This window comes from Fistularia commersonii, chromosome 22, assembly GCF_037954325.1.
Source record: "Fistularia commersonii isolate RoL2024-O1a breed Wild chromosome 22, RoL_Fcom_v1.0, whole genome shotgun sequence".
NCBI classification, from domain to species: domain Eukaryota; kingdom Metazoa; phylum Chordata; class Actinopteri; order Syngnathiformes; family Fistulariidae; genus Fistularia; species Fistularia commersonii.
In genome coordinates, this window is record NC_141305.1 from 4,642,936 (window position 1) to 4,667,725 (window position 24,790).

The 24,790-nt window shown below is 42.7% G+C and overlaps 2 protein-coding genes across 4 annotated transcripts; one reads left to right on the plus strand and one right to left on the minus strand.

Moving 5' to 3' along the window:
- Window positions 1-3,487: 3,487 nt before the first annotated feature.
- Window positions 3,488-14,491, minus strand: hscb (HscB mitochondrial iron-sulfur cluster cochaperone). Of its 2 annotated transcripts, XM_086170065.1 has the most exons (6): window positions 14,033-14,491; window positions 13,846-13,942; window positions 8,190-8,279; window positions 7,853-7,997; window positions 3,911-3,958; window positions 3,488-3,726 (listed from the first exon to the last, which is right to left on the minus strand). In XM_086170065.1, the coding sequence occupies exons 1-6, from the start codon at window positions 14,374-14,376 to the stop codon at window positions 3,632-3,634; spliced, it is 819 nt and encodes a 272-aa protein (XP_086026191.1). In that variant the 5' UTR covers window positions 14,377-14,491; the 3' UTR covers window positions 3,488-3,631. The 2 variants fall into 2 exon arrangements, with proteins under 2 accessions (XP_086026191.1, XP_086026192.1); XM_086170066.1 differs by lacking the exons at window positions 13,846-13,942; window positions 14,033-14,491 and adding an exon at window positions 9,015-9,106.
- A 13-nt stretch (window positions 14,492-14,504) lies between these two features.
- LOC147221348 (volume-regulated anion channel subunit LRRC8A) lies at window positions 14,505-23,675 on the plus strand. 2 transcript variants are annotated; one of them, XM_086170063.1, is made up of 4 exons: window positions 14,505-14,638; window positions 15,196-15,322; window positions 17,334-19,452; window positions 19,603-23,675. In XM_086170063.1, exons 3-4 carry the CDS (start codon window positions 17,341-17,343, stop codon window positions 19,876-19,878), a joined length of 2,388 nt encoding a protein of 795 aa, XP_086026189.1. In that variant the 5' UTR covers window positions 14,505-14,638; window positions 15,196-15,322; window positions 17,334-17,340; the 3' UTR covers window positions 19,879-23,675. The 2 variants fall into 2 exon arrangements, with proteins under 2 accessions (XP_086026189.1, XP_086026190.1); XM_086170064.1 differs by lacking the exon at window positions 14,505-14,638 and adding an exon at window positions 14,755-15,008.
- Window positions 23,676-24,790: the final 1,115 nt, after the last annotated feature.

Genomic DNA, 24,790 nt, shown 5'->3' on the forward strand with positions numbered 1-24,790 from the left:
AAAATGCATGAGAAGAAAATGTATTTTGTGAGTTGCATATTTAACCGGAGTTATAAAGGGGTTGCTAAAGTTGGGCTGCTAAACAATCAAAACCAAGAAATAATAACAAACTCATGGATGACAGAGTGAATGCATGTGAATGAGGGAGTGAATCATTTTATGTCTCATGATGTACGAATAATTGCATATAGTTGTGAATAGCTGCACGCCTCTGTATGATGAGTAGGTGAATGATTGCATATCTCAATATGACGTGAATGAGAGTCAATGGAGTGAATGAGTGAATTGCATTTTGTCCTCTATATGATGTCTGAATACTTCTTTTCCTCTCGCCTTTTCCCTTCAGCAAATCCACCTTCTCCATCTGTCCCTATTCTCAGTATCGCCCTCTCTCACACCAACTACCTTCATATCCTCTCGCACTACCTCCATAAATCTTCTTTGGTCTTCCTCTAGACCTCCTTCCGGCACGTCTACCAATATATTCACGATCCCTCCTCTGACCCAACCATCTCAATCTGGCTTCTCTGACCTTCTCACCAAAACACCCTCTGATGGACTCATTCCTGATCCCATCCATCCTGGTCACTCCCGAAGAGAACTTGGACATCTTCATCTCTGCGACCTCCAGCTCTGCCTCCTGTCTTTTTGTCATTGTCACTGTTTGTAGTCCATACAGCATCACTGCTCTCACCACTGTCTTGTACACCTTTCCTTTCATTCTGGACGATAGTTTTATCTCATAGTACCCCTGACACTTTTCTCCACCTATTCCAATCTGCTCGGACCATTTCTTTACCTCTTTTCCACACTGAAGCTTGCTCGGGACTGTTGACCCTAACTGCATGAAATCCTCCAATTTTTGTCCACTCCCTGTAGCTCAGTGCCCATTTGTCTATAAAATTCTTATAAGTACACCGCTGCATACAATTATATCCTTATTAACATTGAAGAAATATAGTTCAACTTACATTGTTTTTAGTCTGTAACTATTACTAGTCTGTAATTGCTCTGAGCAATTTGGTAAGCCACCTTACATGATGCTAACAGTGCTCTCTAGTTTACCGTAGTAGCATTCACAAAGCGGGATGATTTTTGGCGATATTCAGCATATTTTTGCTGAAAAAACTCCAGAGGCTTATCAGCATGATTGGGGTGTGATGTCTTTAAGTGGCGCCTTAATTTATTTGGCTTCATGCTGTCTGCTGACAACATTTTTTGACTCAGTAAACACACCAGTCTTTCCTAGTCTCCCACCATAGTCACAGTGACGCCAAGCGCTACCTACGCTGCGTCATATATCCCCGTCTTAGCTTTCGGGTGACTGTCTATTGTCTCATTATCTTCGTCTCTCTCCACCTTTCTTTTCATCCTGTTAAAAATGTTTTCATGTTGTCTCTTGAGGGTTTGTTTACTGCACTTCATATCGCCCGCTCGGTGCAAAAAAAAAAACCCTAAACCATAGAGCTATTACTCCATGCGTACACTGACAATGAGAGCGCCACTGCCAACTCCTGTAGTGGATGTGCAATTGCACTATATTCTAGTACGGCAAAAAAAAAAAAAAAAAAAAATCCCCAGGGTCACCCCACCCCCCACCCCCCCGCATCGCTCACTCACTCACACACATATATTTCCTGTAATTAACCTTTATTCCACACCTTTCCTGAGCATACCTCCACTTCTCCAACTTTTCCCGTGTTTCCTGCTCTCACTACAGATCACAATGTTATGTACAAACATCACGGCCCATGGAGATTCCTGTCTGACCTCATCTGTCAGCCTGTAACCCACCGGTGCTCAGAGTGGATCCCTGATGAAGCCCCACCCCCACCTTGAACTTCTCTGTTACACCTCACTACTGTCTCACAGCGAGCATACATGTCCTGCACCAATCTGACATACTTCTCTGCCATACCAGACTTCCTCATATAATACCAGAGTTCCTCTGTCAGCAACCTGTCAGATGCTTTTTCTAGGTCAACAAAAGTGCAATGCAGCTGCCCCTGACCTTCTCTGTACTTCTCTATTAGCATTCTCAAAGTATATACTGCATCTGTAGTACTCTTTATATGACGTCTGAATGACGGCGTGAATAGTTATTTGTCTGTAAAACGTGAATGAGACAGTGAATGGTCGTGTGTCTCGTGATGACATGTAAATGAACACAAGTTTTTGGGGTGAAAAGGTGGCGATGGTTTGCAAGAAACTTTTCATTAAATGCATCAACTGTGCACACAATGACATGTTAATTTATGTTAATTGGGGCAGTTTTTTCTTCCTGTATTAACACCATCTTATTGCTTTTTGTGGCAGTAAAAAACTTTTTCTAACTAATGCTAATGAATGCATCCTTCTATAAATGCCTCATGGTAAATTAGTTTTTATGTATCAGAGTTCATCATTGCAAGGCTAGAAATAAAGAGGTAAATCAGGAATAAGTGGCAAAAAATACATAAAATACATTGGGATTTTAGTTCTATATAGTGAACATCAAATAATTCTATATCAAGTTATTTCAAATTTATTTCAAGTTTATCAATTTTTTATGGGTATAATGTAATACAATAATAATAATAATTATTATTATTATTATATATATATAATTTCATTTAATGATTTATTTAGATTTTTGAAACACATTTATTTTTTAAGTCTTTTTTTTCTGAAGAGATGATTAAATGCTAACTTAATTTTCACCCCTTCCCGTGTAATTTGGAAACAATTATATTTGCTTTGGAAAACAGTGACCTGGCTGCAGATGGTAACGTTATTAGTGACAAAATCTCCAGTATATTAAAAAAATAATATATACAACATCATGTCATTCAATACAGAGATAAAATGCATTGAGTGGGTTCCATTAACATTTAGCGCGTTATATGATCTGCTTTCCTCTCTGATGAGGTGACACAGGCGTATGGGGCTCGTATCAGTTTCTTCGTATCAAAACTTGATGTGATTGGAATAACAATTCGCCAAATAATTTACATTCATGAAAATGATCCTCTGGAGAAAAAAGAAAAAGGAGTAGGACTCTATATCCTGCAGCTGGCATCGGTACGCTGCAGACGTCCAGGTCCAAAGCGCGTCCATTTAGGGGTTGCAAATGACCCCTATTGCGGCTCTTCGACTCACCGAGTCGTCGTCATCCGGGAGTCGTCTTCATCGTCCTCCGCCGCATTAATGCTCCGCGTGAAGCCACTATCAATAATTCAAAAGGACGTCTCCCTCGATGAAGGACTTCCCTCCCGGTTCCACATGCAGCACTGGTCCGTCCAGGTATAATGTCGCCCCCTACAGGCCGTCCGGGGAACTGGATGAGGGCAGGAGCTGAACGGATTGGCAGGCTAATCATATAAACATCCCGAGCAGCATTTTAATGGGGGCCAATTACAGATCTCTGTCATACTTAATGATACATTAAGTACAAGAGGATGTGATTGGGTCTGGAGAAATGAGATGAATGCTGATGGATACACCCTCGTATATCGAGCCGTGTTTATTTTCCAAAGTGCGCGTACATTAACGACCCCCCCTGATTTACAAATAATTCTTCCCATACGTGTAAATATGAGTTGACCCAAAATGGGTCAGAAGTGGTAAAAAAAAAAAAAAAAAAAAAAAAAAATTACATAAACTCGGAAAGTTTTCCTTTCACTTTCTCTTCAATGTTTGCAAAGTATTTCATTTGGGTGAGCAGCGCCTTAGCAGCTTGGAGCTCTCCTGATAAAAAAAAAAAAAAAAGGGAAGGGGAAGAAGAAGAAGAAGAAGATGAGTGCAAAGAAGTTCAATCAGTGACTCACTCAGCGACTTTAAGCAAAGCTTCGGCGGAGAGATTACAAAACAAACAAAGGAAGGAGTGGGAGGAAGAGAGAGAGAGTTTCAACACAACGTCGGGTTATAATACCTTTATGAAGGGCAGCGTCTATCTCCTCCGTCAAGCCTGCCAGTTTCCCTGGAAGTGAGGAGGAGAAGGAGTTTGAGCACTGCGCACGTTAACAAGCTGCAGCACTTTTCCTTTATTATTATTATTATTATTATTATTATTATTATCAGCATCATTTTTATTACTGCAGAGAATAACGGCGAACCCACTGCAGAGAGAGACTGTTTAAATTGCAGTTGAAATAAAGATGAGATTGCGGTAAAGAGAAAAAAATAAATAATAATAATAATAAAAATAAAGCTTCATTGTGCATCCAATGCATGAAATGAGAAAAACTGACAAAAATAATAATGCCGATTAAATCCTAAAAAGCTACTCTTGGTAACCACGGCAATAACAGATAATTTTAGATTATTGTATGCGCTGTAGTGATTTCACGCTAAAAATGCAAAATTGAAATATATATATGTCATTAAGGACCCACACACACACAGACACCTTCCTCATCTGCCATAAAATGGAATTTGAAATGGAATCCAAAATTTGAATTGTGAATAGATTTATGAAGTGTATGCGTGTGTGTGTGTGTGTATACGCGTGTGTGTGTGAGAGGGTCTAACCCTCTGGAGGAAGACGATTGGCTGTGGTGACCCCTTAAGACCTGCACAAAGGAAAAGACGATATAATAGAAGATATTATATATACATATATATGCATTCATTTATTCATTTTATATGTGTGTATACAAAATATCCCAAATATATATTAAAAAAAAAAAATTAATTAGTTCATATGAGCAAACTTGAGATCTTATTAGAAAATGGTCAAAAACACAATCATTATAGTTAATAGCTCTTGAATCACTTTTATTCTAGTAGTGTGTGTTGTGTGTGTGTGTGTGTGTGTGTGTGTGTGTGTGTGTGTGTGTGTGTGTGTGTGTTGGAGAGAGAGAGACAGGGTTAGATGGAGGAGAACAACTGGCTGTGGCTCCTTAAGGGAGCAGCCCAGAGGAAAAAAAGATATACTGTGATACAAATACACACACACACGCACACACATACATATTTAAAGCATTAATTTTAGATGTGTATATACAAAATATACATAAAATAAAATGTAGGTATAATTACAAACACATACACACAGACACATATATATAAAAAATATATATATGTGTGTGTGTGTGTGTATATGTATGTATGTATATATGCACACACACACATACATATATATATGTATGTGTGTGTGTGTGTATATGTGTATTTTGTATTTTATATATATATGTGTATTTTGAAACATATATGTGTATATATATGTGTATATATGCACACACACACACACACACACATATATATATATGTATATATGTGTATTTTGTATTTTATATATATATATATATATATGTGTATTTTGAAACATATATATATATATATATATATATGTTTCAAAATACACACTCGCACATTCATTTTAATTTAGGGAATACAAAATATACAACAAAACTATCAAATAATATAAATGAGTTTAACAGGATTTAAATGAACAAACTTGAGATCCTGCTATTCGAAAATGGTTAAAAACACAATCATTATAGATAATAGCTCTCAAATCAATTTATTATTCTGGTGTGTATGCGTCCTCATATGTGTGTGTGTGTGTGTGTGTGTGTGTGTGTGTGTGCGTGTGTGTGTGTGTGTGTGTGTGTAAAAGGTCGGGAACCTCTGACACAGAGTGTGTTGTGGCACAGGGATATCCAGTGGGATGAACAGCAACAACAGCAGTATTTATTTCCTTCCACAAACCAGAGAGACCCATTAAAACAGAATCCAGCTTGGCCTCCATTTGCGCCGGACTGGGCGACTGCTCGGGTTTGTGCTGCTATTATACTTCAAACCGTCCATTTTATTCGATACTCATTTTTTCCCCCACGTTTGTGTCGCGTAATTACTCTGCTGTAGACGACCGTTCACGTTGGAGTGGATGGCGACGAGTTTTAGTGAAGTGACATCGACAAGGGTTGAAATAACAGCTCGACGTCGAGGTAGGCTGACGTCGCTGGTAATAAACGAGTAATTAAACTATTAACCTCGATACGCGGCTTCATCACGCGCGGTTGTCATGTTAATGCTGATGCCGATGTTTTTACATAATATCCCTGTGGAAAATACACGGAAATTCAAAGCGGACTGAGCTGAGAACCTCCAAAATCAGGAAAAAAAACAAACTGATTTTTATCCGTCTCACAATGATATTGGCTCGGCAGACGGCGGATAGATGACAGCCCCCTTGAAAAAGAAATAATATAAATATAAAAAAACGATATCAGGATTTTTGAGCCTTTCTATCTTAAAAAGAAGTACTGGAGAGGAACAGGGAAAAAAAGTGGGAAGAGGAACTGAAAGGGAGATATCGTGTCTTGAGGTGCGACGTGAGATTTATATACCATCTTAATTTGAAACCGCAGACTTTTTGCGGCCCCATTGTTTCGGCCACTCGTATAAGACGATAGGGACGGAGGGCGGGCGGGTTCGCTGCGATAATCCATGCCGGAAGCGGATTTCTGCGCTAATGATATATAGGCGCGGCTGACCTGAGAATCTGGAGAATTCTGTACCGGCATCGAGCATAACCGTGAAGCCGACGTCGGTGTGCTAATTGGCGGAGGGTACGACTTTTTAAAAAATAAATAGTTGGTGTTTTTTTTTTATTAAAAACCAAAAGATGACTGATTAGATTTGGTTTTTTTTTACCGGCTTCTAAATAGGATAATCCATTGACTGTGTGCTTAGAGTCACTTTATATTGTTGTGAAGGTCCAAGGACGGTGACACAGGAGGAGCTGCTTTATGCTGCTGAGCTCGCGTCGCTTCTCCAGACTGGCGTCTCGCCACCTCCGGGCCCCAGACGCCTTGGCAAGGACATCTCCGAAGAATACCCTCAGGTCTGGTCTTTGCTCTGTCTTGAACAGCACCTGGGTCCACTTCCAGATGCTGGTAAGAGCCTTATTTATATATATATATATATATATATATTTTTTTTTTTTCTTCCTTTTTTCTTTTTCTCAATTTATTTTTCAAGCTGTTATTTACTCGATTCTCCCAGGTAAGATGTTCAAGTGATGTCTCCTGTTCCAAAAAGGCTTTTTCGTTACTTTTGGGTACATTACTGCAAGTTCCTGGCTGAATCTATGTAAATGTTGTGGATAAAATTTGAGTTTTTACCCTAAGTATAAGTTGTTTCTCTTTTAATGCGAAAAAAAAAGCGTCTCTTCACCACCAACTATGTTGGGATGACGGAGATCGGTCGTATACAAACGCTTCTGCTGGATAGCTGCGAATGGTTGGCGGTTTTTATCGTGCTAACTGTGAAGTGTGAACGCAGGGCGGCACGGCGGCGCAGAAGTTAGCGTCTCACCGCAAGAAGGTCCAACTTGGGATTCTGACTTTGAATCCAACCTGAGGATTGTGATTCTGAGAATGAACGAGTGAGAGAGTGAATGATTGGATGTCTCCGTAAGAGGTCCAATGATTGATCCGGAGTGAACCCCGCCTCTCACCCAATGACAGATGAAATTGGGTCGTAGAGCCTATCATAGATAAAGAATGAGTGACTGAATGAATGAATGTATGAATGAATGAATGAATGAATGAAGTTGTTGAGGTGGGCCAGCCTGCTCTGGCCAACCGGATCAGTCATCGGTATACTTTCATTTATGAGGCAATCCAAAAAAAGATTCTCCTCCCTCTTTCCGGTCATCAGGATCACCTAAACAAAGATCTACGTCTGGATGTAAAGACCGAGTGCCACGCCCACGTCTGGACCATCAGATGCCGTTCGAAGGGGAAATCACGACGCAGTCAGTGACCGGGCTCGTTCATCACACCATCTGATGACGGGCCGTCTGAAAGAATCTCTCGGCAGGACTCCGCTCGATGAATGAAGCAGATGTGCGGTATGAGTTTACCTTTTGTGTCTCGGCCGATCTTATCGGCTTCCTCGGGAGTCTGCGCTTCATCAAGGCTTTCATTGATCTCCATCAACTCCATTAGAAACTCGGGATTGGCGCCGGCGTCTGTGCCGTCTTCGATACGCATCCCCCGCAGCTCCAGCTGAAGCGCACAATGCGGATACTTCAAGCTCATTGTCTTATTGTATTTTTTTTTTTTTTTTGTTGTTAAAGCACGTCGTTACTCTTGACTGTCAGGCGGTGAAGATGTAACTTCAAAACAAATTGTCAAAGACTGCAGGCGTGGAGGAAGCAAACCACTCATTAGAAGTTCAGTTGGGGAGTTCAAACTCACCATGTAAAGACCGCGACTCAAAGGCTTAAGAAGAGTCTGGTATGCTTTGTTGACAAGAGCCGACTGACGCTCGGAATACTCCTGCTCCGTCTGCGAAAAGAAAAGTTTTATCTTGAGTTTTTCTCCCAGCCGCCACAGGTTGAATTCACAACCACGCTTTCAAACAGCTGAGAAACCAATTTGTATTAGTCTGATTCTTTTATGACTTACATTACGCAAATATTCATTTAGACAACAGTTGAACTGAATTATATCCAAGGTTGTTATTTTTTAACCACTTGTCATTCCTGTCAAGGGAATGGCAATATATGCACTTGCCTATCTGAATTTTCGATTTTCGAACACTGGAAATTGACACATCATTTTATCGTTTGCATTGAAAAAAAATCTGATTTTGTTTATCTGCAATCCCCCTGTAAATTAATGCATTTTCAAAAGAGGAAAAAAAGAAAGGTAACCCTTTGCCTTAACTTTTATTTTAACAGCTTACCTGAATATTTGGAGTCATTTATCTGAAAAACTATCAGGAACACGGCTGGAAATGAACAAGATATGACAGAAAAGTATACCCCCCCTAAAAAAAAAGTAGCGGCACACCAATCCTACCTAGGAATTAGATTTTGAGTGATGAGTAATTGTGTGAAAAAAAGTTAACAAGTTAATAATACAAACAATTTAATCTAGATTCATGCACCCATTTTGACAGCCCTGGTATGAATATTGTTTTTTTTATTTATTTTTTTTTTATATTTCTAAATGCTGCATTCAGTTTTCTTTTATCAAAATGCAGAAATTGAACCTCTCACCATTACATAACAGGGCTACCTCGGCAAATTTGTCGATCTTCATCACTGTCACGATTTTTCACATGTATTCAGTAGAGAAACGTCCCTCTTGAATATCAAGATATTTTCCGCCAAGTCGTCCAGAGTGTATACCACCCTATTTTGGGAGAAAGCAAAAGTTCGGACACAGGACGTACACAAAAGATGGTGGGAAAGCCACGCGTGCAGGAAAAAAAAAATACCCGGAAGACGGTTGACAGATCCGAGCAAATTCGACAAGTAATCGGATTCGTCAGCTCGTGGGAAAAATCAATAGTTCCAAGGAGCGGCCGGTGGGCCCCACGCACAGAGCCGCTGCTGTAATGACAGCCTAAGTAATGAGCTTTCTATATATTCTGAAGACCCCTGAGGCGGGAAGATGTCTAATTAAGAAATAAATGGCCAGAGGTGCTGATAAACAAAACACAGTCGTTAAAGTAACGGACAGGCTGCGTCTGTCCGGGAATCCCACTCCCACTCAGCAACCCCCCGCCTCGCCGAATCCTGTTAAGCTTTCTTTTCACGTCATGACAAGTTTACGCGTCGTGTTTTTGCTCCTCGGCGTGCAGAATAAACGACGCTGCGAGTGCCGCGCCTCTGCTCCTCCTCGCACTCGTGACGCCGGCTTTCCCCGCGCCGCCATGGGGTTTTCTAATGAGCCGCAAGGGGAGGGAGGAGGGGGCTAGATAGTGGGAACATTTCTGTACACTATTTCTTATCTACTGCTAAAGATATATACATATATATATATATATATATATATATATATAAGAAGCTTCAAATTGCTTGGTGTTTCAGGATACCGGGTATTTTTCTCTGTGACATTTTCAAATCGTCTCGGTTGTGAACCCGTAGACAGCCCATTTGAAGTGGCGAAAAGACGGCTAATAAAATATATTCGTTTTCGCAGCGGCGATTGAGATCGTCCAAAACAAGAAGCGAGACGGATATCGGGCCTCGGGGCTATCCCCTCATGAACAGTCACATTTCAACGACAAGTGTAGATATTAGCCCGTTTTGTTAGAAGTTGGAGTTTAGCTCAAGTAACTAGCCTCATCCAGGGGAATCGCGGTAGGTTTTGTTGTGCGACGTGCACCTGAAGCGCCGCACCTGAAAGTAAACCAGGTGTGAGCTAAGGTGAGAGCTAAGTTGCCGGTGATCACGGCAGGAATGATAACATGGGAATGTTTTTATCTTCTCCCTTTGTTTGAAGAACCACACCACTAGCTAACACCGCACTTATTTTGGAGAAAATGACTGATTTGACTGCGAGTCCTGGAATCCGTTTGTTGCGGGCCAGAAACGCTCGGACCTGTTCGTCGGTCCATGTCTTGCTGCTACTGTCGATTTTCTCGAGAGAAAAGTGCTGATCAGCGACCGCGACAGTTTTTTATGAATGGCACTCGGCAGTCCGCAAGAAGCATCTTGCAACGGGCGCGGCTTATGAATTCTAGCAATCGGGAAGCGCCTGGGTCACATGAATTCCTATGGAACCGTGAAATGCTCCTGCTTCGGAGTGAGAGCTTTGGTGGCTCTAGGATATGAGGTCCACGGTTCTGCTGTCCAATTGCAACGAGAAAACGTCCTTTTTTCCATTATGTCTACATTCCAAGTCGACAGAGTAGCGAATGTCATTTCTTAATATAAATCTAGATTTTTCTTTTTTTTTTTAACAGGGGTGACAACCTGACATGCCTATCATTTCATCAATTGTAATTATTTTAACTGTTTTGGTCTTTGACAGAGTTACGAATCTTCCAGGTCACAAGTTCCCGCTTGAATTAAGAGCCAAGAGGCGAATTCTTTTCAGGTTTTTCAGGTTTATCCCGAGTCCAGTTTGATTCCTTCGCATCTGCGACCTCAGACATGTCGGAGACGTTCGAGGCCTCCAGTGCCGGCTTTTGTTTGGCCGCTTGTTTTCTTTCTTTTTTTTTTAATAAAAAGAATTCTTAAAACTGTGTTACCTGACCTTTCTCTAACTCTGAGTTTTATTCTCCCACAGCGTTCGCTGCCGTCAAAGTTGTCTGTCAAACCCACTGATGTTTTTTTGTTTTTTCTTTTCCCCACAGCTGGCTGCCAGAAAGGGCCAGACATGACAAACGGGACCAGGATGCGCCTCCCCTTCCTCCCTCGCCATTCGCCGCTGTCAACGTCTTTCAAGTCCATCTGTCGGACTTCTTTTGTTTTCACTGCAATTACGAGGTTTAAATACCAACCCGACTGTTAATGACGCGCGTTTATAGTGTTGGACGTGTTGTCAGCGGAGAGGTCGTGAGGTCATGTGATATTTCACAGGAAGCTGTGAGGTCACACAGGGGGAACTGGATTTCGCTTTCTTGTTATGACGTCGCCGTGTGCATCCACGTCTGTTTGGCTAGAACATCCGAGTGGTTTCGACTGGAACGTCGTCTCACTTCAACAAGTACCGCTGACACTGTTTCACCGAATCATTCAGATTTTGGGAGGCTTAGAACAAATATGTTCCCCTTGGGTGCTTACAATAGGATTCCTGTTCATAAAGGTGGTTTTGTTAAGTTACTTGGATGATATATTGATAAACTGTCTGCATCCAGGTTACTTTTCACTAAGTACATTTATCTTATTAAAAAAAAAAACATGCGAAAATGCAAGGAGTATAAAGCCACAAATCTGCAGATATTAAATAACAATTATGAGTAAACTAAACCGTCAATAAAGTACATTAGATAATTTTAAAAAAACAATTTATATATATTATTAAAACTATTACATATATAAAAGTGTTAATACTATATAGTTATTATAACTATTATATTAAAAAATGTGAACATACAAGGAGTATAAACCCCCAAATCACAGGTATATTATAGTAAATGACAGACAAGAAAGTACAAGAAAGTATTTAGTCAAAACAGTCAAGAAAGTATATAATGTATAATAATAATTCAAATATAATAATGACCTTCGTAGTTGTTCTACTATAATATTAAAAAAAGGAAAAGGCATAACCCCCCCCATATCAGCAGATATTAAATAAAAATAATGACTGATCTAAACAGTCACCAAATAATAAGTACACCAAATGAGATGAGATGAGAGATGAGAACAACTTTATTCATCCCGAAGGAAATTGTTGTGCCAGAGTTTCAAGTGAGAAAATAATAATTTGAATAATTCGAATTATTACTTTTATTTAAATTATTTTTATTTATTTATTTAATTTTTCTAATTCGAATATAATAATAATAATAATAATAATGATAATAATAATAATAATAATAATAAACAACTGTGTAGTTATTGTATATAATAATTCAAAAATAAAAAATGACATAAGATATGCAAAAATATATAAAAAAAATAGTCAAAATGACATGGGAAACCATCAGGATATAAATATTTGAAGTAGCGACAAAAAAAATGCTATTTGAAACAAGAATTAGTATCTGTACAATGTCGAGAACTAAAAGGTGAGACGTTAGAATTACAACAAAGTTGAATTGTTAACTTCCGTCGTGTCCCTTGATGCGTGGTTTACGAAGGCGTGCTTGGGAAATCTATCAATTTCATATCATTTTTTTCAAAAGGCAGGTTTTAATTGAATCTGGACGTTTTTCTCTTTTGATAGGGATGGAAACCTTCTGTCTGATTTGGCAACCCTCGGAGGCCGATTTATTCTTAATTGGATTTATCTGTCAGTTGAAGTCACTGAAAGACGGAGTTGATTCGGGGGAGTTTATTTTGTGGCGTTATTGACAACAAACACAGGGTAAAGTCTATCAGACTGGCGTCGACTTAAAGGCATCCACTATATATTTAAATCTACCAGTTTTTGAGGTCTGACTGTCTGTCCCGACATATTTAACCAAAAAGTCCCGCAGAGACCTCATTCTGGGAAGCAATTATTTCCCCCTTGAAGTCTCTTAAAGTGAGGTGATCTGTTACTATCATACATCTTTATTTTTACCCCTGCAGACAGGGAACAGTGCACGGGAGATGAAGGTTTTCCACACAGCAGACAATTGCATTTCCCTCTGTCTCCAGCTTTCACATGGAGAAAGTTGATTTGTAAAGATTTTTCCTGCCCTATACCGATTTTGATGCCGATTCGTAGCCAGTGCTCCCCACTCACACAATCGGACTTGGCGATGAGGATATAAATATCCTGATATTCAGAGGCATTTAAACAGAATGGGATGTGACACAGCAACACCGGGCTGACCTTTATGGTACATGGATTATAATCAATGGGCATTTTGAAATATTATCACTTGATGTATTCCAGATAATGGCATTTTGACGTGTCGGACGAGGTGGAACACTCAGACAAGTTGATGTGGAGCGCGCAGCACGGGCTGAGCTTTAATAGCAAAAGGCACCGGAGACTTGCGGCAATATTCGGGAGAGTCAATGTTTGATCGCGTGTCGAAAATATTCGCTACCAAATCTCAGGCGACAAAAACTTCAACCAATGGCTGCCTTTGGGTTTTCTTGAATTGAACTGCATGAAGTTCAAAAGCACCTGACAGTGATGATTATTAATGGATCTTTCAACTTCAGCATGTCATACTATTTAAATAATGTGAAAACTGTCTATTTTACATAATGCAGTTAGTAACGTAGCTGCTTGTAACTTCTATATAAATATGTTTGCTGTTGTAATCCTCACAGGAGCGATTGATTACATCTTGCCTTTGCTTGTTTATTTATTTATTTTTTTCTGCCAGATGATAAATACCTTTCAACAAACTCAATTATCAAGTTTTGAATTTGTCCATCGCTGTAATAAACTGTAACAAAACTATAAATCAGTCTGATCTCTGCTTAGGTTTCACTTACAAACAGCTGCCTACCACGGATTTCTGGCTGAAGTTGTCAGGATGGAGGGACCGTTGGAGCTCCAAGTATCTCCTCTGCAGTTTATGCGTGTCCAGTCCAAACGTTTGATCGCTGGAGGAGGAGGCGACACACACCAAACATGAGCAGATTGTTCACTGACATTTAAATGTGCAGGTCAGACAAGGAGGGGGAAGCACATACCAGTCCATGATGGTGAAAAATGACGTCCCTTCCTCAGGGGGTTGGACTATCTTACATGACCAGCAGAAGAATGCAGGTGTTTTGTCAAGAGCTTTTTTGCAATTCCAGCAGTCCAGTTTGATTGTGCCCACACAAAAGTTCCTGACTGATCTAACCATGTTGATGTAGCAGATCCTCTCGCTGTCTTTCTCCAGGGCCCTTGGTCCGATGTCCTTCTTCAGGAAGCTGCTGTTCACTGGACAGCAGACGCTTTTAAAAGCGGCCGCTCGATTCTCCACCTGACATGTGGAGTGAAACAACACCCTGTGTGGGCGTACACTTCGCAAAAAGTTAGATGATAACATGTCCGAATTCCAAATACACGATCTTCAAAGCAAACTACGTTGTTTCCCTTTCCCTGACAAGTAAGAGCATCTCATAACAAATGGTTTCTTCTTCTACGGCTATTTGCGGCTGCATACTGCCACCTATCGGCCTGGCGGGGAACGTCAGCGGCGCATGATAAACAACAACTAGCATCATGAGCCGCTAGCAACCACAACTTACTACAAAATATACCCGTTGCAGTTCTCCGGGATTTTTTTTTTAAAGAGCCAACCGAACATAGTAAGTCAGTCGACTTTGTGCTATTTCGCGGTTTCCCTATGTGCCACTGCCACTGCCGTGTCAGCGTTCGCCATGATATACCGTTAAGTTGAACTTCAGATGACACAAAAGAGCCGGTGGTAAACATGTAGCCGCGTTAGCTTAATAGCTAACACAACCTCTAGCTTAGTTTGCTAGTAGTGTGTTACCCAACGGCGCTGCTAAAAACAAGACATTTCTCGGATATAAGTACGTTTCCTTAAAAGTGTGAATGTCGACATTTTATACCAGTCGAAGGAAGGGGAAAAAGGTGGCAAACACAAACGTTCGCTTTCAGTTTAAGGAGCCTGCCCTGCCTCGTAGCGGATGACAAAGGGGTCCCAATGCTAATGTGAGCGACACTAAGTGGGCACTTAACGTGTAAAGTAACGGTCTTGCTTTTAGCCGCGACTTGAATCAGTGACAGATTATGGATGTGATTACTGTTTGTGGTACACGTTATCATGTCATTTCCAAACCACAGTTAACTGAATCACTTTCTGCTTTTTTGCCCACCCCCTTTACCCTTTCCCCCGCAGATTCAATATTTTACCCCGATGGCAATAACCGGGGCAAAAGTCCATGAAGACTCATGGACACACAAAGAGTGGCTCGTCCACCTGCGACAACGTCAGACACTGGAGCACAGATAACGTCTTCAAACCGGTCAGCATTTTACTATTATTATTATTATTATTAATTTATAAATGGCAACACTGTGTTAGTTAGACAAAGGCAAGCCACACTTCTGAAAAAAAAAAAAAAAAAAAAAAAAACCCGCTGTGTGTGCGAGAAGTGAAGTGCTCTGAAGTTGAGCCAGTCTAAATATGATTGTTTGGCCAAGAATCTGAGTAGGTGTCCTCCCATTTACAATTTCCTAACAAAGTACAGCCTGTGATGATTGCCAACTCCCCATCCTAGTTTTGTATGTGTAGGTGCGTGTTCGGGGGGCGGCGGGGGATGTAAAAGGTGACGGCTGAGTATTCCAGGGAGACAAGTAGTTGGAGACAGCAGTTTCTATAAGGTAAACAGGATCTCCTCCTGAAGGTCAAGGGAGGTGCTTCTCAAGGCCCCCACAGACAATACTCTGGGTATTATTAACGGAAACGGCTAAGAATAGAGAGCAAGAGAGCAAGATGGCTCCGCCGGCGGGTGTGTTGTTTGGGTTAAACAAGCCAAAACGGAACATCATCTTTAGAAGAGTGACTTCTTGAGCTACATGCTGGGTGTGTCGCACACACACAAGGCCAGGGGGGTTGATTTGGGAGGCTTTATCTGGCGCCAATGTACGGCAGTGGAGCCGCTGTGGATCGGTCTTCGCTCTTAATGCATGGAGCAACTTAGCACGCATACGGCTGGGGTGTGTAAGTAGAGCAACTTTTCCATTCCTTTGGGACTGTCTTTTATTTATCGTTTATATTCCTGTGTGTTAACGACAGTTTTCATTGTATATCGGTGAAGGGGCGATGACATTCTGGCTCAGAACCAACATTTTACTGTGGTTTGGTGTCAGCTGTCGTACCCTCTTTGCCACTGAAACAAAGAAATCTTAACTGCGCAGTCCTTTATCACATGATCTTTTACCTCCTGTTAAAGCATTTATCAAACGCTCGGCCGTGGTTGTGTCAGCAGTATCAGATAGATATTAGCCACTTCCATCGCTCATTGTCAGTCATGTTTCTTTCCAGGCTGACTGAGTTCAACAACTATTGTCAACTATGAAAAAAAACAGAGCTGCATCACGCGAGTCAAGTGAAAGGTATTGCAGTTGGAATGTATTTGGAATTCGGGCTGTTCAAAATCATTTACTAGAGGATGGGAATCTGTGATGAAGAACATCAAGTCTCTCTTATTGTGGGATTAATGTCCCTTTCATCACGGTAGCTGGCGGACGGTACCGACCTCAAATACGGTCCATTTTAAAAGGGAAACATTCTGAACCGTCTAAAGGTAGTGAGCCTTTCCCCGTAACATGCTTTTGCTTTTATATGTCATATCGGGGAAAATTGAGCTGTTGAGTCCAAGGCGAATATCTACAATAATAGATAGTGGTTTTGTTTTCTATCCCTGTAACATGTCAATGTATATTGTCATTTATCTAAGTTAGTTAGTGTCACAACACGCAAGGATCTCCATCATTCCTGACTAGCTTGGTCGTCGTCAAGTGCAGGGTTAAATGCGCAGATTGCTCGACTTTGTTTGTCGGCATTGTGGTGTTAATTTTTGTTCGATGATATACTTTGAGACGGGGAAATGTATAAGATCTCGACATCACGGTATAAGGGGGAGTTAAAATGATATAGGTCGGCTAATTGTCTCGGCAGGTATCACCCAGTTACCGAAACTGAGCTCACTGTTGTCTGATATGGACCCGCCGAGCAATGAAATGCAATCGGAGATGCCACCGGGGAGATCGTTTTAATACAGTTAACCGACATTGTTTGTCCGGTACGACTGCTTTGTTCAAACTGTTGTGCCAAAATGCTGAGGTCAAGACAGATCAAAATGACTGTCGTTGGTGACGGATGGTGGCCCAACCCCAAAGGGCATCTCCTATGGGTCCCAGCGTCAGGTCCACTATACCAGTATTGATGAGGCTCCAGTTTGAAGTGATTCAGGATCTCTTGCCCGGGAATAGCGAATATCGTCTCAAATTTGCATTTCTGTCGTTCCTCAGATAAACCATGATCCCCATCACTGAGCTGCGGTACTTTGTGGACACACAGCCTGCGTACCGCATCCTGAAGCCATGGTGGGATGTGTTCACGGACTACATCTCCATTGTTATGCTCATGATCTCGGTATTCGGTGGGACTCTGCAGGTCACCCAGGACAAGATGATCTGCCTGCCCTGCAAATGGGTCGTCAATCAGACCTGCAAGAGACACCTAAATGCCACAATCTCTGCGTCCCTTTTCGTGGAGCCTAAAGGGATTCAGTATGACCTCGACCGCCACCAGTACAACTACGTGGATGCTGTGTGCTATGAGAACCGATTGCACTGGTTCGCCAAGTATTTCCCATACCTTGTATTACTTCACACCCTGATTTTCCTCGCTTGCAGCAATTTTTGGTTCAAGTTCCCTCGGACTAGCTCCAAACTAGAGCACTTTGTATCTATTTTGCTAAAATGCTTCGACTCCCCGTGGACCACGAGGGCCCTGTCCGAGACAGTGGTGGAAGAGAGCGATCCGAAACCTATGAAAATGAACGGCTCAATGGAGCACAAAGAGTCCGTTATCAGCGAGGACGTCGAAGCGAGCGTCCCTATGCTCCAAAGGACAAAGACGCGCTTCGAGCAGGGCATCGTCGATCGAACGGAAACCGGGGTTTTGGACAAGAAAGAGGGCGAGCAGGCCAAGGCTCTGTTTGAAAAAGTGAAAAAGTTCCGCATCCACGTGGAGGAGGGAGACATCGTGTACAGGCTGTACATTCGCCAGACTATCATCAAGGTCATCAAGTTCATTTTGATCATCTGCTACACCGGATATTACGTGCACGATATTCAGTTCAGCGTGGACTGTTCCGTGGACATCGAGAGCCTCACGGGCTACAGCATTTACCGCTGCGCTCATCCACTGGCGACACTTTTTAAAATCCTGGCCTGTTTTTATATTAGCTTAGTCGTGGTGTATGGCTTGATCTGCATGTACACTCTCTGCTGGATGCTTCGACGCTCTCTCAAGAAGTATTCCTTCGAGTCAATACGGGAAGAGAGCAGCTACAGTGACATACCAGATGTCAAGAATGACTTTGCGTTTATGTTGCACATGATCGATCAGTATGACCCTCTGTACTCTAAGCGGTTTGCCGTGTTCCTCTCGGAAGTAAGCGAAAATAAGCTAAGGCAGCTCAACCTCAACAACGAGTGGACACTGGACAAACTCAGGCAGAGGATAACGAAGAATTCTCAGGAGAAGTTGGAGCTGCACCTTTTTATGCTGAGCGGCATTCCAGACACAGTATTTGACTTGATGGAGCTGGAAGTCCTTAAACTTGAGCTCATCCCTGACGTAACGATTCCCCCGATCATCGCTCAGCTGGTCAACCTGCGCGAAATGTGGCTCTACCACACCCCGGCCAAAATCGAAGCCCCGGCCTTGGCGTTCTTGCGGGAGAATTTGAAGTCCCTGCACATCAAGTTCACTGACATCAAAGAGATTCCCTTATGGATTTACAGTCTGAAGAATTTGAGCGAGCTTCACCTAACGGGGAACCTCAGCGCCGAGAACAACCGCTACATCGTCATCGACGGCCTCCGGGAGCTCAAGAGGCTCAAAGTTCTTCGTCTAAAGAGCAATCTCACCAAGCTACCTCAGGTGGTGACTGATGTGGGCATGCACCTCCAGAAACTTTCCATCAACAACGAAGGCACCAAGTTGATGGTGCTCAACAGTTTGAAGAAGATGGTGAACCTGACCGAACTGGAGCTCATTCGCTGCGATCTCGAACGCATACCGCACTCAATCTTCAGCTTGCACAATTTGCAGGAGATCGACCTGAAGGACAACAATTTGAAGACCATCGAGGAGATCATCAGTTTCCAGCACCTTCACAGGCTCGTCTGCCTTAAGCTCTGGTATAACCAGATCGCCTACATTCCCATCCAGATCGGCACGCTGACCAACCTGGAGAAACTTTACCTGAACAGAAACAAGATCGAGAAGATTCCCAGCCAGTTGTTTTATTGCCGAAAGCTTCGATTCCTGGACCTGAGCCACAACAACCTGACCTATATCTCGACGGACATCGGCTTCCTTCAGAATCTTCAGTACCTGGCGGTGACTGCCAACAGAGTGAGTACCCGAATAATCATTAGCCTCTAACGGTTTTGTTTCATCTCTCTTGCGCCGTCGACCTGGTAATATTCACGTCTGAACATATTTGTCATGTTTGTAACCCGTCCGTGTTTTCTTCTTCCCCAATTCGTCCGACTTGACACAAAGATTGAGAACCTGCCCAACGAGCTGTTCCAGTGCAAGAAACTTCGCACTTTGAATTTGGGAAACAATTGCCTGCAGTCGGTGCCGTCGCGGTTCGGAGAGCTGACCGGACTGACCCAGCTGGAGTTGAGAGGCAATCGACTGGAGTGCCTACCGGTGGAGCTGGGCGAATGCAGGCAGCTCAAGAGAACCGGTCTGGTTGTGGAGGAGGACCTCTTCAACACCCTGCCCACGGAGGTCAAAGAACAGTTATGGAAGGCCGACAAAGAGCAGGCTTGAACGGATCCACGGCCGTGAGTGAAAAACAGACACGTGACGAGGGCGCACGCCGTGGCGGGGTCACGTCGAAGCGGACCGCCGGGCCGGCTGTCGAAGACCGGCGCCGCCAAATTCCTAAAGCCTGCAGTTGGTTTTTGTAACTCGTCGTTTGTCCAGCTAGAGCTTATTACTCCAGAAACAACCTCTCCGACCCTTCCATTATGACCCAATAATTGTGCTTCTTAGCAATAATGAAACAGTGCCATAGTGATTAGCGGTATATGTTTACAGTCCATGCTTTTCATTAATGGTGTGCGTAAGTATGCAACACAAGGGGCCACTTTGCTTCGTACCAAACGTCACCCGATCCCGAACAGTCATTGACTTTAAAATTTTCAGCTACATAAACAGACCCCTTTTTTTTTGTTTTCGCCGACCCATTCCCGTATTGTCTCTTTAAGAGAACAAATTCAAATCTAAAGGTTGCAGGCAAGGTCACAACACTGCCTGCAGCAGTCGCTCCCATCCCTCGTCGAGTTCTCCTCGGCTCCCGACTGTCATTTCACGCGAAGGAATTATTCATCAAACTGCGACAGACGGAGGCGTGTCAAGTCTTTCCGCAGTTTTGTGGGGAAAACAAAATCGAACCGATATTCACCGACGATACACCGCCGTTAATCCGATTAGAACGTCAGCTGTGCTGGAATAACAGCACAGGGTAATCAACAGATGACATGGCGTCATATCAACGCGCAGCGTCCAATGACCGCATCCGTCACTATCGGTGAACGATATCATTCGGTATGCGAGCGCCTACGCCAACCAAAGCTTCTCTCGCACAAACACGTGCGCCCGTTTCTCGTCGTTCCCCCGCCGCAGATGCGCCGTACCTTTTGGTTTTTGAAGTAGTATAACCATCGTCGCACGAGGCGAAACCATTAGTCTGAAGCGAGTAACGAGTGAGAGTGACACGGATTCTTAGAGTGTGAGTGTGAGCGGGCACGCCAGGTAGGACGGAGCGCGTCAAACGGGACTGTTTGTGTTGCCGTCGGAGGCAGTATTAGTGAAGCGCTGCGCTCGGAGGAGGAGGAGGAGGATGTGGAGTTGCCAACCCGTCCAATTAAACCGGAGCGGAATTCTATCAGCAGGAAGACGCCTCGCTGCCAGGAAGTGTAATACTGGGATTTCAGCCGAATCCAAGTCAAGGCAGGCCGACTATTCTACTCCATTTTTTTTTTTTCTACTCCATTTTTTTTTTTTAGTTTTTCATGCGTAACTCAAAAGAAAACAAAGGTGGCTTGAAATAGCTTCAGTGGGCTGAGTCATGTAGCCATTACAAAAATGGATCTGAACCATCCCGTGTTTTCTAATTTACCGCTGGGACAAAGAGACCCCCCATAAAGCGATCAGGCCGCTCGCCGTTTAGACGTTAAAACACTGCTGTTTGATGAGAAGACAGAAGCGTTAAGTGTGAGGGAGGCCCCGGCGGCGATCTGGGGAATTGGAGAAAGAAAACAAAAATTTTGTCAGCAGCCAGAAAGAACACACTTATTTTTTTTTTCTTTTTCTTTTTCTTTTCAAAGAGATGTGTCTCTCTGGCCAGTCGCTTTAACTGCGCTTCTCCAGCGGGTCCGTCTTTTGTGCTGTTGTGGTTATTGTGCGGGATATTGCGTTGAAATAAATGGCTGCGCTCTTCACCCTCCGCGGAGACGGCCCATTGTCCTCTAAGCTATCAGACGACCTTAAGTACTCTGAGACAGGGCAAGGCGAGGCGCCTGTCTGTTTTTTTTTTTGTTTTTTTTTTTTTTTTTACTTTTCAGAAGAGTGATCTTTGACATGAGCAGTCGAGTCAGGAAAACCATTAGAACGCGACATCCTTTTCTGTTCTCGCGTCGGCTGTGCTAGCCCTCGCAGCGACGCTCCCGTGTCGCCGCTCTCCTATCTCCTGTCATTGTCTACGTGCGCCGACAACAGCTGCTTTTCTTTTTGCGATGTTATTAGGATTATAGTCACGTGAATAATATGGCGGGAGTGTATCGCAGCTATCCAGTTTTGCAACAACAGTTTCTTGCGCGGGATCCAATTCACCCCCAAAAAAATCTGTCCATCTGATCAATTCTGAGAAAATCGACCGTTCATCACCAAACCAGGGAGGAACCGTGTCTAAATCTCCCAAGTGAAATAACTTTTCTCATAGATATAGAATATTCTGTCATTTTTGCAATCATTCATTCATGTTGATATTAACTTTCCCTGGCAGACTCTTGACTTCCCTGTATTTCAAATCCGGTCCGCCCATTTTTCAATTTTTTTTTTGTAATTTATTCCCGCAGCATCCGCCAGCGTAAGGCGAGATTTAAACGCTCCGGACCCGAGCGGGACTTTTCGGCACTTGCGTTTTCCCTCGGCGAGCGCCGCCACGGACCTCCTGACGGGTCGTAACACACACACACACACACACACACACACACACACACACACAGAAGAAGAGAGGCTGAGCTTAGCCCCTACGGCAGCAGAGAAAAGGGCAGGGACTGGATTGCAAAGAGAAGGGACTGACTTTTAAACTATGTACATTTCTTTTAGTAACATATTAACTATGTTATTCTGTGCAATATTGCCTTTATTTAAACTCTATAAAGGGTAGTAGTGTTGTAGTTTTCTCACGTCCTTGGGCATTTTCTCTCATTCTAAGAAGTCAGCACTGAGACTCCGAGCACTCAGAGTCTGTGCTCTCGTACCGCCGCACCTCTCACACAAGCTACTGTCAGTGGAACGCCAGCACTTGTTCCACGACGCTAAGTATGCAGTCGGGACGACCGCCGGCCGCCGGACCGAGGCGGGGTTTTACGACCGGTAACCCCCCCTCCCCCTCTCCGAAGTCTCGGCGGGGGCGTCCCGGGCTCGACCCCGAGCGCCTCGGCACGCCAAACGCACCAGATCGAGACAATCAGCCGTGGTGGCGAGGAGCGCGGGGACAGCGCCGCGTGCTAGCCGTTTCAGCATCGCTGTTTGCTCACAGCAGCTCCCGGGTCAGTACATAGGATATAAGTTGTGTTGGTCGTTTGTAACGTTGCTAATTGTGTCGTTTTGTTTTGTTTTTTTCATTTCCTTTTGTATCATTTTGCCCTTTTTTAAAAAGATCTTTTCCATTCTGACAGCTATTAGTATTATTGTAGTTTTAACTAAATTCTCAGGAAACCAGCAAATACTCCTTTGAGTTTATTGCCTATTTTTTTTTTTTTTATTACACTTGGATATAATTTTTTTATTCATTAATTTAAGCAGTTGTGATAACATTTTTTATATGCATTTGTAGACCTTCTTTTCTAGTTTTGGTGTCTGAATATTGAGTGCTGGTTAAAAAAAAAAAAAAAAATTTCATTTGTGTTTTCCTGAGGAAAACCGCTCGGTTTTTACCTCGATGGCGACTCCGTGATTTCACACCTGGTTATTGATAAAAGTGTCTGTTTTTGTGGTTGAATAGCACAGGTGAGGCGTTTCTACGTGAGGTTCAAGTGTTGCGCAGTGTGGCCGTGCATTTGCATGACGGATGGACTCCCTTACATTTCAACGTCCTTTTCTTTTTAATTTTTTTTCTTTTTCAAGCTTTCCAAAACAAGTTGGAACCACAAACGGACAACTTTGCAGTGTTTTTTTTTTCCCTCACAAAAGAATTCATTAAAAGGGAAATTTAAAGTGCATCAGTATTTACATGAATGAAGTGATTGGAGATTCTGTTTGAATGTGTGTCATCACATCCTGTTCACCTACTGCTAGAGGTTTGAAAAAAAAATAATAAACTTGGTTGACCACACTTATTCAGGTTTCTGTTACTTTTGAATTTTTTGTAAAAGAAAAAGAAAAATCTCAAGAACTGTATTGGACCGCTTTTATATCCAGACATTAAGACTGAAGTTATTGAGAAGAACAAACGGAGCAAAATGTGCATGAATATTAAATAAATGCCTGTGATATTGCGAATTATAATATCACACGGCGACAATCCATTTTAATGTCCACATCCAGTCTTGAATTATTAAAAACACCTACTTCTGTTTTTAACTTTGACCTCGCTCATCAAATTTACACGGTGTCTTCAGATTCAAGGGTGAGTACATTCGTTTCAATTAGCCGCCCTTCAAAGATAAAATCAACCTAAATACCTGCAAAGTAGTTCTGGAAAAAACATTAAAAATGTACAAAAGAAAATGTCAAAGTGCCCAAAATGATAGCGAGATGATTATTTTCTATCATTTCAGCTAATGCCGTTGAACCGCCAGCACTTCTGTTATAAGTAAGAGATAATTTTGTGCTTCATGCCTCTTGTCTATCAGACTCGCTTTCTATTTCGCCGTCCTCTTACGACCCAAGCCTGACGAAGCAGAAGGCCGCCCACATGGAGCTGGGTTTTCTGCATCGGTAAAATACGGCGCTTCCCCGCCACCATCGCCGACTGTTTCCTCATCTTCCTCTCCTTTCGGCCACAGCGAATTAACCCTCTCCATCGAACCCTATTCTCTGTATCCTCCTCTTTCACACCAACTAACTTCATATCCTCTCTCACTACGTCCATAAATCTTCTCTTTGGTCGTCCTCGAGACCTCTTTCCAGCACCGTCTACCAATATATTTACTATCCTTCCTCTGTACATGACCCAACCATCTCAGTCTGGCTTCTCTGACCTTCTCTCCAAAACATCCAACAAGTGCCGTTCCTTTGATAGACTCATTCCTGATCCTATCCATCCTGGTCACTCCCAAAGAGAACCTTAGCATCTTCTTCTCTGCGACCTCCAGCTCTGCCTCCTGTCTTTTGGTCATTGTAACAGTTTCTAGTCCATACAGCATCGCTGGTCTTACCACTGTCTTGTCCACCTTTCCTTTTATTCTGGCTGATAGTCTTCTATCACATAGTACCCCTGACACTTTTC